We start from the raw sequence: 15351 nt of genomic DNA, 5'->3' as shown, positions 1-15351 counted from the left end.
AAGGTTTAATGAGACTGCAAATCTACCACTGGCAAGGAACAAACAGGAAATGGCAAAATAACAACAAATATAAATATCATTGTTCAAGAAATATTAAGATTTTTTTAAAAAAAAATTTTGCTGATATGACATTTGAATTAAAGTTGCAATATGTAGAGAAATCAATAAATTAACTGAATAAGGTGATACCCTAATCCAGCAGCAGTGCAGCAGGAGACTGTTACTAAAGTGAATCCAGGAAATGTTTTACAGATTAGAGAGCACCATAATGAGTACAGATTCATTATCAAGAAGGGGCTTAATTATTTGGCTTGGTAATGGTCAATAGCAGTTAATAGCCTTGGGAGGGAATCATTCACCGTACTGCATTTTTAGAGACAGTGCAGCATTGCTTTGTTAAGTGTCTGGTGATCACACTGGATATTTAATCCTAGAAACATATAGCCACACATGATAAATGATGCTAGTATCTAGGATTAGTGATTATAAAATATTCAGGTAAGAAACACACAGTTGGGTACATCAAGCAAGCAAACAAGACAAATAGTTTTTATTTTTCCTTTACAAAAGTCAAAGGGAAACACAAAATTCACATTACAGGAAAGAAGTAATGAAAACCGGAACAAAAATTTGCAAGAACCAGCTCTAAAAGGAAAAACAGAGGTCAATCTAGATAATGTGTTTCAGCAACAAAGAATATACACCCCAGATGAAGCCGATATTTTATCTTTTTAAAAAAATTATTTGCATGCCACTCTTCCTTCATAAGGTTATCCTATTTAATGCAGTGAACCTCATGGTAAAGCAGGAATTTGAATCCGGGTTCCATGGGCCCCAAACCAATCAATTACAAGATAGAATATAAACGAATAATAATGATTAAAACAACAACAACAGAGGAGTTTCAACAGTAGTAAATTATTAGCTAATACAAATGTGTTCTGCAAATACTGTATATTCACAAGTTGTTTCAGGGAGCTTATAAGAATGTTGCATTTTCTAATTCTGGTATGCAGCAGGTTATGCCTGCAGTACATTAGGAACAAATGGATAACTGAGTTAGAAGGGGGATATTAATGGCTGATGGCTGCAGGGGCAGACTGACAATTTGCTGAGCTATGAGCAAGCTGCCTGTTCCCTTTAAGCAGTGAGAAGACACTGGATGCATACTGGTGGAAAGCTTTACCCAACATGGTGTTGAATTTTTATTTCTGAATCACAGAGGACTGGCAATCAAACAGAACTAGTCTTTTTCTGACCAATTTCTAATATATGGACTCCATAGATAATATTCACTGGATCATATTTTTGCAAGCTCTTGTAACTAGCCCAAACTAGAGCATGAAAGACTTTATGGAAATAATTTCACCTGATTCCCATAGTGAATGCAAAACTCAAAACATTAAGAAAGTTTGCTTGTCTGAATCTAAATCCTGATTCACTCTAGGCTCAGGGACGGACTTTGGTAATACGGCACCCAGAGTGAGGACAAAATTTGGTGCCCCACCGATTACTTCTTATTTTCACAATAACTCTTTTTGGTCCAGTTGCTTTTTTATGGGTCTTCTCAGCAGCTACTCATATAAATACAGATGATGATGATTTTGCACTCCCTTGTTTTGACTTCCTCTGCGGAGGAACTGCCTGCACCACCCTAAATCTCTAAATCTGGCACTGCTGGCCTTCTTGAGTACTGTGCCCATTGTTGAACTGGTTGCTTTTTCTTTAGTAACATTCAATGGTCTGTGTGCAACTGACACTTCAGAGCTTCCCATATGTGCCTAGAGTTTAAATCAAGCCATGTTCGTCAACCTGAGAAGGTAGCTCATATTGAAGATGGAAAACCATGGATCTTAATCCATCATGGCTAGTTATCACTTACAGCCTTTTTCTCCATGAGCTTGTCTAAATTAGTTATTATTTTTAAAAGGTTTTATTACAATGAAGCCGGAGATAAATCTTATGCTATAAAATAATAATAATAATCTTTTAAAGCCATTCAAGTGGCAACCACATAACAAACGGTAATCTAAAATTAAAGGGCTGTAGTAAATGCTGCAGCAACAAAGTAGACATTATTTCAAGCACACACAGATATAGAATAACCTTGAAGATAACTGATCATAAACAGAGGGAATCCCATTTTGTAAAGGCTCAAAACCAATGGAATCCACTCAGGAGGTTCCTGCATTCTAGCATCCTGAGAGAGAGAGCACTATTAATTTGCCCATAAATCATCTCAACCACTTTCATAAGGGTTTCTGTCATTAACCTGAGATTTTAGCTAATCAAACATGGCAGGTGGAAAACTATTTTAAAAAATGAAGTTCACATTCAAATCTAAGCCTTGCTCGGCTTGGAGGTCAAATATGGAACGGCAGAAATTAGAAGTGAAATTCAAAGTGAAATGAATGCAGCTAGTCTCCTTAATATATTATACAACTGAAACACGATGCTCAACAGGAATTACAGAAGTATTTAAGCATGAGTTGCTAAATCTGAAACTTATCTTTACCAATTCTTTTTTATCATTCTCCAATGCTCTCCAATGCCTTCTCTACATTAATTGCTTAAGAATCTTGCCTTCCTCATTTCCTGCAGCTCAAGAGTTTGGCACCTTGCCCACAGATCTGATCTTTATGATGCAAATGGGTCATGCACTAAAACTTCTTTATTAGCTCCCTTTATCATCTGTTCTCACCACATATTTCATGCTTCTATTACGTGCTGCACTTCCCCAAGCAGGGGGGGCAGCTCTGGTTTATTTTAGATGAGATACTGAGAACCAGAATTTGAATTAAAGGATGGTGGGGGAAACAGACAAGTCTCCCTACATCCTATAATGGCTCCCTTAGCCACTATTTTTTTAAAGACGTTGGAAGGCCGTGGCTGGGCTACAGTAGGGGTGGTGGAATCGGGAGGTGCCTTCAGTTGGAAGCAAATCCACTTACCTTGTATCAGGTTCCGAGAAAGCTATACATCCAGTTCTACCTAACTGCAGCTATACTTCCACATCTCTCTACTTCCCTCCTCCTAACTAAATTCAAGGAAGAAGAAGAAGAAGAAGAAGAAGAAGAAGAAGAAGAAGAAGAAGAAGAAGACGACGACGCAGCAGCAGCAGCAGCCGCCGCAGCCTGGTTGTTCATCATTAATTCCCTGTCAAACACATGTCCCAGACCCCACATCTGCAAACAAATTGCCCAGCAGTAACTGAGCACCACTAATCTTATTTTGTCAAGTCCTCAACTGCCGATCATGCAAATTATAGTAAGAGACTCATTTATAGGAATCAAGTCACAGTAACCTGACAGTCAAACTCACAGCACCTCCTTCCTCTTTTTCCCTTTCTCCCAAAGTTATGTGTTTCCACCATTGCTTCATTTTATTTTATAGTTACTGTACATTGCTTCTCCCAAACTCCAGGGCTTTTTAGTGTATTCTAGCCCATGGTCTATGTTTTCCCAGGGAGCCGAAAATTAGCATTTCAGAGTGCACAATCTCTTCTCAGCATGTAGCTACAATTAAGCGCAATGAAGGAAAGCAAGATTTTCCCCAGAGAAGGGCTCCTTTTCCCTGAAAATTTCAGGGCAGTCTAAAAATAGCCATATGTGCAACTTAACACACCTGCTTTTCCAAGCTGCTATCTCTCAGACAAATGCAATGTGTCTGTATTTTAATCTCACTTCCCACCCCAAGCCTCAAAATAAAGGCAATGGAGTGGGTGATGGCATGCAAGAGAAAGCTAATTCTCACGAGAGGTGAAAAGGGGATAAACTAAATTGATGTGATTTTCCCCCCCCCCCAGTGTGAACGATTGAATGCATTGTTTTCTTTGCCAAATTATTATCTTCTAGCAGTTATCAGCACTAGACTACTATGCTTAGGTTATTTTGCAGTATAAGGTCAATTAGGCAACATATTTAGAGCAGCTAACTGAAAACCTGTGGCACCATTCTATTGTACAGGTAACTGCCATAACACAAAAAATGCTATGCCCCAGACCTCTGCAAGAAAATTTTGTTGCAAATCAATAATGACTGGCAGCTGTTACAATGTTTGCTTGGAAAAATGTCTTTAAACATGTCTGCAGATCCATGTAAAAGGAATAAACACATGAGGAACATGAAAAACTGGTGTTCTCCAGGTGTTGCTGTATCAAAACTCTCATCGGCCCCAGCTACTAAGGCGTTGGTCAGGGATGATGGGAGTTGTAGTCCAGCAGCTTCTGGAAAGCACATTATCTGCTTCTGACCTGGGGGGAATTGTTTCCCACTGCAACCCTGGAATACAGTCTTGGTTTGGGTTCGGCTAGCCAAATCCCTGTGGAAAGCCCGCAAGCAGAACATAACTGTAGAAGCCATTTTCTTATCTGTGTAACCCTAAATAATCTGGCATAACTTGGCCACCTCACTGCTCACTCCAGGTCAAATTAAAAACCACCGGCCTCAATACACCATGGGTAATAATTTAGTTAAGACAACAGAGTGCTCACAGGAAGAGGAGGAGAGACAAAGGGAGGGGAAACAGGATGCCAGCGAAGCTTGTAGAGAAGGAGGCCCTATGGAAGGCAAGAATGAATTCAGGAAAGGAAAAGAAATTCTAGGGAACTCTGGTATTCTAAGACAACTATAGGTTTTAGTGTTAAAAGCTTAGAAAAGAGTGGGGAGGTCCTCAAAAGGTGACTGCAAAAATATTGCTTAACAAGAGAGGGTCATCTTGACTTGCAGAAAGAAGTACCTAAGATCTCAGGTTTCTCAAAGTCAGTAGTAATGTGATACAGTGATGCTTGACTGAAGTTTGATATTAATGGTCTCCTGAGATCCTACACTACCTGAATAATGAGGTGAAGATACAACCTTGCTTGTGCTAATAGAGGGTTTCCACCAAGAAACTTAAACTTTGATTTGCTCTGTGCAGCTAGGTATCTTTTAGCTCACAGTCATTCAAACAACAAGGGAAATGGTTTGAGCCAAGGTGCTAGAACCTTCTGAAATTCTTTTGTCAGTGGTTTTGCTGACCTGCAAGCGCTGTGCTGTTCACCAGCTGCCCTCTCAGCATTACCAAGCCCCAGAGCTAACTGGGATCTGGATGACATGGTCTATAAAAAAAAATCCACAATAAGTCAAGAAGGGATGCTCGTATTAGTTAATTCCTTGAGTAGAACTGGAGGGGGTGGGGAACACAGCCCACCTTGAATGAGGTCAAAAATTGTATATCCAATTTTCTTTTGTAATAACACAAGCATATATTTTGTTAAAATAAATTTGGAGCGAATAGCTTTAGGAAGCCAATTCAGGTTTGGCTAAGTGCCAATATCCGATTGTCTCACCAAGTGCTGTTACTATTTATATACTCACTGGGGGAAGCAGAGGAGGCACAAAAATAATTCAAAATGCCAGATATAAACTGCTGACCTTGTGTCAGTTTATAGGTCTCTGCCTAGCTATTAAGTGGGTCACCCATTTTACTCCAACGAGAGATAAGAGTCCAGTGTTAAGCTATTAAAGAACACTTTAATTGTTAGGCCAGGATATGGTATAAAAAGAGAAAAGAAGTCTTGATCCACAATACAGCCCAGGTATACAAGAAATAATGCTGTGCTTTGATAAAAGGAACAGACTGGAAACAGCAATGTCTTTAGCCTTGGGTGAAATTCTGAATCAACATTTTAGCACCGATGACTAATGCGAAGGCTTTATTATTGAAAGCTTCCATAAAAGCTGAGAGCAAATCAACTTACACAACAGGCATTTCCAGGCAGAAACAAGCTACAAAAAAAATTATGCTTCCTGCCATCACACAATGTTCCCATTTGACACATCTCTGGCATGAATTTAGGAAGATGAAATCTGCTGGGTGATCCTAGGGCCCTGCTTTGCTAGACAGCTGCTACATAAAGGCTAACATTGACAAGGCTTACATCACAATCCCCTGCACTTGTAATAGCACAGTCAACTCCACAATTGTTGTATAGAAACAGAAGCCAATACAGCAACACTGATAGACGAACCCACATATGTAGCAACCCCACCGCCATCTATGAACCATGAGGTTACTCACTTCATGGCAGCAATCCCACACTACTCAACACAGAGACCGTAGGCTGTCCATGTATCCAGTGCAAGCGTGCGCATGCACATCACACCAACCAGGCAGGGCAAAATAGCACACCATGTCAGTGAAGATCTGTGTTGTCTGGAGATACTACTAATGGTGTGTAGCAGCTGGCTGTAGAGTTAGAATCATAGAATCATAGAGTTGGAAGAGACCACAAGGGCCATCGAGTCCAACCCCCTGCCAAGCAGGAAGCACCATCAGAGCACTCCTGACATATGGTTGTCAAGCCTCTGCTTAAAGACCTCCAAAGAAGGAGACTCCACCACACTCCTTGGCAGCAAATTCCACTGTCAAACAGCTCTTACTGTCAGGAAGTTCTTCCTAATGTTTAGGTGGAATCTTCTTTCTTGTAGTTTGGATCCATTGCTCCGTGTCCGCTTCTCTGGAGCAGCAGAAAACAACCTTTCTCCCTCCTCTATGTGACATCCTTTTATATATTTGAACATGGCTATCATATCACCCCTTAACCTCCTCTTCTCCAGGCTAAACATGCCCAGCTCCCTTAGCCGTTCCTCATAAGGCATCGTTTCCAGGCCTTTGACCATTTTGGTTGCCCTCCTCTGGACACGTTCCAGTTTGTCAGTGTCCTTCTTGAACTGTGGTGCCCAGAACTGGACACAGTACACCAGGTGAGGTCTGACCAGAGCAGAATACAGTGGCACTATTACTTCCCTTGATCTAGATGCTATACTCCTATTGATGCAGCCCAGAATTGCATTGGCTTTTTTAGCTGCCGCGTCACACTGTTGGCTCATGTCAAGTTTGTGGTACCTTTTTCTTTCAATTAAACTTTTACGTGGAGAACTTTATCCTAGTCTGATTCAGTAGAGGGGAGGGAGATATATGTGTGTGTGTGTGTGTGTGTGTTTTATGGCTGCCACTGTTCTATAACTGAGAAAGTTGAGATCTTTCCCAGTCTGCATCTGTATTCTAAGATGTTTTTATTGTTTTATTGTTGTTTGCTGCCCTGGGCTTGTTTGGGAGGAAAGGTTGTATATAAATTTAACGAAGAAATAAACAACTGTGTATTTCATCATTATAACCTATCCTGGGATCTTATGAGAAAAGGTTGATAATAAATCTAACAGAATAAAATAAAATGCATGAATGAATAATAAATAAGCAAGCAAGCATGTGTACAGGGCACACATATATTACACCAACCAGGCAGACCTTTCCAGGGAAGACCATCCCAGAGGAGATCAGTTACTCATTGGCTGCAGAGTTATTCACAGTCCTATTATCCTGCCTATTTGCTGATCCTAGGAACCACATACTTCATGAGCCTGCTTGCATTCCCCATCTTTTCCTAACACACTGCATCAAATTCAATTGGATATCATTGAAAAATACTGTATTTACTGATGATAATAAATTGCAACTTGCTGGATAAGATATGCCGTGAAATTCATTAAGCATAAGATTTTAAATTCTAGACAAGGAGAGACAAAGTGCAACCTGAAGTGCTGCTTCAGGTTTTCCCTAATTACTCTAAGGAGTCAGTAAACCGGACTATAGAGACATAAATACCCCAACAGAGAACACAAGCCTTCTTAAAGATGCCAACATTTATTGTTTACCTTCCGGACACTGGCAGCTGAATCCGCCAACATTAGAAATGCAGGTGCCTCCATTTTGACATGGCTGTTGACTGCAGTAGTCAATTTCTGACTGACACAGGACTCCAGTATATCCTTCAGCATGATGGAATGGTTTGTTTTGAATCACAGAGACAAGGAGAAATTGGAAGCAGTTTATTGTTAGGTCTGAACGCAAGCAGAATGCTACAGATGGTCTTAGCTAGGGACGGAAAATTTCATCCTGTCTGCATTTTTAAACAAGCCAACCTGATTTATACCTCACACACTAATAATTGGACAGGACTGTAATTATCCTTCAGATTTTGAACCTCTCCTAATTTTGTGATACAGTTCTGGACCAAAGGAAAAATAACAAAATACGGGGGGGGGGGGACATGCATTTAGGGAAAACGTTTCGAAATGTGCACACTGAGGTAAAATCCATACTCTTTATATATAGTGATAAAATAAGTACAGTGGTACCTCAGGTTACATACGCTTCAGGTTACATACGCTTCAGGTTACAGACTCCGCTAACCCAGAAATAGCGCTTCAGGTTAAGAATTTTGTTTCAGGATGAGAACAGAAATCGGGCTCCGGCGGCGCGACGGCAGCAGGAGGCCCCATTAGCTAAAGTGGTGCTTCTGGTTAAGAACAGTTTCAGGTTAAGAACGGACCTCCGGAACGAATTAAATACTTAACCTGAGGTATCACTGTATTAAAATTCAGAGAGAAACACACAGGGGGGATTAACTTATGTGTGAATGGAGTGAACCTGACATGGACTGGCAATCGCTTGCCTTAACTATGGATCAGGGAACCAATCCAACTTCAAACCATGGTTTACAACCTTGGCTTGGCTTTTGGTAAGGCTATCAGTGCCCATTAGCCATGGTGGCTATGCTCATTAATACCAGTTAATGGAAAGAGTGTTTATGTGCTCAGGAGGGAAGAGTGTTTATATGCTCGCTCTTTTCCCACAGCCATCTGGTTGATCACAGTGAGAACAGGATGCTAGCCTGGGTGGGCCACTTATCTAATCCTGCAGGGTCATCTTTTGTCCTTATGGAGGAAGTTTGGGCATGGAAAAACTTGCCTCTCGTGTTCAGCCTCCCCAATTTCTATATGAAGTCTAGAATAGGAGAATTATGCTACTATCACTTCCAGATACTTTCAAACTAAAGTCCGGATTTGTTCACAATAGCTTCTGAAGCAAAAATGAAAAACCCACTTGAAATGACTGAGGTGGTGTTCCATTTTTATTTTTCTCTCAGATATTGTTATGGTCAAGCTATATTCATGTCCACTGAATGAACAGATTTCACTCACTTATGACCTTAACTATACAGTTTATTCAAGGAACTCTACTTTAAGTTCAATTACAGACTAATTTATCTCCTCAAATGTACTTTGCAGTTAATAGAATTTAAAGCATTACTTAACTATATTTACATATCTTTCTTGTTAAGGCTATGCTTGGGTGCATTTGCATATTTATATTAAATGTAACAGATTAAGACATACGTGCATCGAGAGTTAATTTCCTCCTACCACCAGTGTTTAACTCAGGTTCAAAATGTTAATATAAACTATTTGTCTGTATTTATAAAGTGGAGGTGGGGGATTGAAATGCAGTACAGAAATATCAAGCCCACAGGACATGAAATATCTGCCATTTATGCAAAAGGTAGCTCTGCACTTCCAACATTTAATGATGTTTAAATTGTGGTCCCTTCACTCAACAAGGCTAAGGGAAGTTTCCGATAAGAAGAGATAATATTAGAGTGCCGTTCATTTATGCTGTTGCAATGGATTAGAGACAGGCTGGTCTTGGGCAAGGGAAGATCTTTACCACAGCTATGTATCGAACAGGTCACCTCTTCTTCTGTCTAACCAATCCTGCATGACTTCACTACCCTGCTGATTTCTACTGTGGCTTTGCTGCAGATGTAATACAGTTCTACGCCCAGGTAAGTAATTTCCCCAGGAAATTACTTCCTTGTATATGAGAGAGTTTCAGGAGCCTGATATAGATTAGGAGCATAGAGCATGGGAAGAGGTTACCTTCTCACTGTAATCTTTGTAAAACCAAAAAAAAACCCCTCCCCCCAAAAATGCCAAGTAGCAGCAGAAGAAAATGCTCTTATTGGAACCAATAAGGGCATTTCTTTTCCTTTTGAAATTTGGCATTTTGATTGGTGATATTATTATTTGCAACCATGTGGGTGGACAGGATTAAACCTCACCCCACCCCCAGACACACATGCCACAATCCTGATTAGGGGAGCCCTGATTAGGGGATCTTACTTTTAAGTTAAAAAGCCATACGGACTTGCACAGTGCATGTTTAAGGCAACATGTAGTTGACTCTCATTCTCAAAAAATACAGGACTTTGTTCTGAAAAGCAAAGCTTAAAGACACTATGCCAGGGGTTTTCAACCATTGTGCTATGGTCAGGGGTGCGCCAGGCAACACTGGCCTCTGTCCCTCTTACTTCCCCCACCTCCTTTGATGCCCTCTCATGTCTCTGCCTCCCAAAGGCTTGCACAGCTGTTAATTGCAGCAGCCCTGGCAGAGGGCCTTCTCGGTAGTGGCACCTCCCACCAGATGTCAAAGAGAAAAACAACTACCAGACTTTAGAAGACATCTGAAGGCAGCCCTGTTTAGGGAAGCTTTTAATGTTTAATAGGTTATTGTAATATTCTGTTGGAATCCCCCCAGAGTGGCTGGGGAATCCCAGCCAGATGGGCGGGGTATAAATAAATTATTATTATTATTATTATTATTATTATTATTATTATTATTAGTTCCATAGACGAATGGTGTCTCTGGAAGGCACCTCTCTTCGGGGCAAAGGAGCAACTCAGAGATCAGGGACAGCAGCAGCAGCTGCCCAGAGGACTCCCAAGGAGAGGGGGCTAAGGGAACACTCCACAAGGGAGCGTGTTCGACAAAGGTGAGAAGCAGCCAGCTCTGCAGGCAAGGGGTGACATAGCTGGGCTCTTGAGTCCCACAGGGCTGCCACGGAAAGAATGTGGTTGGTTAAGGGAGCTGTGGACTCAAAAAGGTTGAAAAACCTTTGCACTATGCAAAAGGACACAATTCCAAGCACAATGTTAAACATACCAGTAGGGCAAGTACAGGTGAAATTGCTTCCATCATGCTTTTCTGTGATGTCCACACAGGTTCCATTGTTCTGACATGGATTGCTTTGACACGCATCAAATTCTTCACAGAGACCACCCAAATACTGACTTTCACAGTCACAGAAAAAAGTTTCCTAGAACAAACAGATTATAAAATGAACTTTATAAAAATGAAACCTCAAAGCTTCTTTTGAAACCAAGATCTTGATCAAGGTTACAGAGAATGATCAATTAAGAAAACTTAAAAGATCTACAGGGGGGAAATAACACATTAAAGGTACTTATACAAGAAAAACTGCTACGGAACTTAAGATTTCTGCCGACTAAGCCTAACACAAGCTTTATCATAGACTGCACAAAGTCTGAAGAGAATTCAAAGTGAAATATAGGATTAACACATTTTTTAAAAATCAAATCTAATTATTTGGCCAGAATTTCACATTCATGCAGCTGATGATTCCTCGATACAACATCACTGAGTACAGTGGAGATTATTTCCAAGAAACTGCACAAATATTTCCTATGCAAACTCTCTTTGTACATTACAAGATGCAGTGCAAAGCATAAGCAAAAAAAGAATAACACATCAGCTCTTGGCTACGAGATGCCCTATGAGATGTGGAAGAAATACAAAAGAGGCAGAGCAAAAATAATCTTGTACAAATACTCTTCTGGTAAGTGGCGTATTTTGAACCTGTGTGTTAGATGTTCAGCATTTATTCTTTGGTACCTTGGTGATAATTTCCACTACTATTAGAAATGCGGGGGGGGGGGGGAGCTTACACAACAGTTATTTTGTTGTCCTAGAAACTGCAGTGCTTTTTATGCAACTGTTACACAAATCTCCACAGTACATTTGCCTTTATCAAGCATTTATATAAACCAAAAGCTAAATATAAGGTGTTTGTTATGTCCAACCTTGCTTGCAAAAACTCACATCACAGGAGTGTCCTATATTTTGCAAATATAGATTATTTCTCATGAGAAGCATCTGCCTTTCCAAAGCAGTTTCTTGGTCCTGTCTGAAACTATCATACACATTTGTCAAAAAATAGTTCAAATTAAACTATTTTAATTTTCCTGTTCTAATCACATTGCCCCAATGTTTAATTCTCATCCTTTCCACCTGTCTTTCTGACTGCCGAATTAGAAGGATTGTCCTTCTGTTGTGCTACCTCACAAAAACGTTGAAATGGTCATTATGCAAATCAAAGAGACATTTCTCCTTCAGTCTTTAAACTATTCTTGATGGGAAATACTAGGTAACGGAAAAAGTTTTCTGAGAAGACATAACATGTATTAAAATATGTGCTTATTTAAAGGGGGAAACACAGCAGCCCAATCCACTCATCACATCAAACCATAGTTTGAAACAAACCATAGTTTGGTGGGAATGTGCTAGAGCACACTGCTCAATAGTTCCTGCAACACTTCTCCCCTCTCCTGCTGTGCCACAGAAAAAACATGCCAAGGCAAAGTAGGACTGATGGGAGCTGAAGTCCAATAATACCTGGAGGGCATCATATTGGCTATGCTACCTATAATTTCTTCAGATTTCTGCTAACAAGCAACCAACTAAATAGAGAAAACCCATGGCCTTATCCACTTAGGCTGTAAATCCTAAACCCAATGATGTGGAATAAGTCCCGCTGAGCTGAGTCAGACTTATTTTTTAGTAGACATGATAATATAGCACTGCTATATCATTATTATTATTATTATTATTATTTGCTTCTTATGCAACTTCTCAAAGAGGCTTCCTATTTTACTGTACCAGTATAGCATATGAACTCGTTCCAATTAAAGCTAAGGATGATGTAAAATATAAATTAGAGAACTACAAAGAAGGCAAGAAACAAAACTAGCTTGACAATTCAACATGTACAAAAAGGGCGGTGCTCCTGTCAAAAGATGATGCATTGTAAGAATTTACTAAGAAATGGAAAGAACAATTTATTCTTAAGAAAATATTGACAATGAAGCATGTCTCAACACTTCCAGAGAAATATTTCAGACAGGTAATAGCACTGGGACTTAGACAACTTATTATGCAGAGATGATTAGGTACCATTAGTAGTTATTAGCTAAGCAGCTGTCATCTTCCTCCCATCACAGAGTTAACATTTATGGTGACATATACTCATTTATTTGAAGAGCAAAGAATTAAGAAAACTACCGATTGTCATAATCCTTTGTAAAAGGCAACCTGAACAGCTGCTTACAAATAACTGAATATTTATAAAGCTATTTACTTACTACTTTCATGTTTCCTTTAACAGGCATGGTGTGGATATTCAAAAAGGGGAGGCTCAACAATATGAGCTTCCCTCAAATTTAGCAGGCCCAAATTCAAGGGAAAGGAAGTCTTCCCCACTCTTGAGTAGGCCTACTTCAAAGTGGGGCTCATGTAGGTTCCACAACCCACCTCCACTAGAAACTGGAATTTTAGAGTTGCCTCTCCAGTTTCATGGAATCAGTTACCAGACAAAATTAGGCGGACACCTAGTATATTGATATTTAGATAACTACTTAAGTCAATTTTTGTTTAAGGCTTTCTCTGAAGTGTGAGCCAATCATTTCATAGAATATTAATTGCACATTTGCAAATATGGTTTAAATAGTTTTTAAGAGTCTGCATCTTTTGTAATTTAACTCTTATTATCTTAATGTACATTGCTTTGATAGCTTCCAGCAGTGAAGTGGTTTACCAATCTGTAAAATAAATAAATGAATGAATGAATGAATGAATGCTGCATATATTTATCTCCTTCAGCCTTGCAAGGCCATCCAGGCAACACATTGCAAACTGTAAACCACAAGGTAACATTACTAAATGTATATATAACAACACTGATGCACCTGAGGAGCAGATAACAAAAACATTGCATTGCATTTTTCATACTGTGGAAGGAGTGATCAACGATAATAGATTGGTGACTGAGAGGAAGATACTGGAGTGGCTAGGTGAATGATGTATTTGTGTGTATTGTGATGTATTTGTGTGTGTGTTAGATGTGGGACTAGATTGGAATGAGTGGTATTGGAGGAGGAGGAGCTACTACATGATTTGTATAGATCCACAACAGAATTTGAGTGTGAGCATGGTGTTAGTGCGGTGAGTGTAGTATATTGTGAGTCAATATATGACTAGAAAAGAGGATGGCTGAAGAAGGAAGGGATCATTGACTCTTGAGATGTTTTCACAATGTTTTGTGTTTTTGTTTAGGGGGGATTTGATTGTTTTATATTGTGTTTAGGGGGGATTTGATTGTTTTATATTGCGTTGCATTGCATTGTGGTTTTTCAGTTTTGATCGTTATTTTGGAAGCCACTTAGAGACTTAGTATTAAATGATAAATAAATTTAGGAAATAAACAAAACTGTATAAGGATAGGCGTGGATTTAATTTTTTTGCCTTTTTAACATTTTGCAATGTTTTATCACAGGCAGTCCAGCAATTCTTTTATTGACCATTCCAGCATTACAGAATACCACAGTTGTTTATGGAATGGTAAACAGAGCTTAGAGGTGGTCCGTTACTGTGCACTCTGATACCTTTGAACCAAAATTATAAAGATCATGATCCCAGAAATGATCTTTGTTCTGGCAGCGGAAGCACCAGCCACTGCCACCAATGCTTGTTTATGGCAAAATGCCTTTTGGGTTTTCTTTTTTAGGAACATGCTTAGCATTTGAGAAGGGGTTGTGAATAAAATCAGAGAAAGAAGGAACCCAACACTATGGATGATTCACATTAAGCATACTGTTTGGGCAGCCAACTGCTGTAATACGTAGGAAAATTACCATTTCTGGACATCTCTCACCCCAGGTGGGGAAAAAAAAAACAGTGGCAAAAGATCTCACACCTAATTAAGCCTACACTTCCCATGAGCCAACTGATTAAATTGCACTGTTTGCGTCAAGTTTTATTGGCTTAAAGTTCTGCCCTGCAACTAGCAGACCAAAAAATACAATAATAAAATAAAATTGTGGGGGGAATTGCTAAGGAAAAGGAAACAATAGCCTGGGCAAAACTAACATTCAATCTAAGCTCTATGCGAACTTACGATTGGGTGGCTAACCTAGCAGTACTTTGATGGCACTTATAAAACTGATCATCTTAAACAAGCCTCTTTATATGCTAGCTCAAAGGGTACTTTAAAGGAGACTGGAGACTGGTTACATCTTGATGGCAGAAAGAATGACATGACATTTCCAAGTACCAATATTGTGAGCTCTTTGCTAATAGCAGTTTTGTTGAGCTATTGTTCCTCTAGGGCTTTGTAACTAGTTGTCAAGTGTAAGACCCAGGAGAAACACAACCCAGGCAAAAGTGAGGTTTCAGTAGCACGAATTTGAGCATGAATATTTGCAAGAGTGGGGTCTATGCAAGTCATAGGAACAACTATGAAGAGACCTTGTGGTCCCATCTCTTTTACTCTCCTATAGCCTGATGGAAGATTCAGCTGCTTGCAGGAGGAGCCTGACTTAGCTTTCAACAGAATTA

General features: G+C 39.7%; 1 protein-coding gene across 1 annotated transcript in view; it reads right to left on the bottom strand.

Moving 5' to 3' along the window:
- DNER (delta/notch like EGF repeat containing) overlaps positions 1-15351 on the bottom strand; it is a 104216-nt gene that overhangs the window by 20803 nt on the left and 68062 nt on the right. The window contains exons 6-7 of the mRNA XM_083613787.1: positions 10825-10978; positions 7698-7811 (exon numbers count right to left, since the gene is read on the bottom strand). Of these exons, the coding sequence (XP_083469913.1) occupies positions 7698-7811; positions 10825-10978 (268 nt within the window). The remainder of the gene's footprint in view (positions 1-7697; positions 7812-10824; positions 10979-15351) is intronic.

The sequence above is a fragment of the Podarcis filfolensis genome, assembly GCF_964270895.1.
Source record: "Podarcis filfolensis genome assembly, chromosome: 5".
In the NCBI taxonomy this organism is placed as follows: Eukaryota; Metazoa; Chordata; class Lepidosauria; order Squamata; family Lacertidae; genus Podarcis; species Podarcis filfolensis.
The sequence above is the reverse complement of the archived record's forward strand: the minus strand, read 5'-3'. Positions and strand labels throughout refer to the sequence as shown.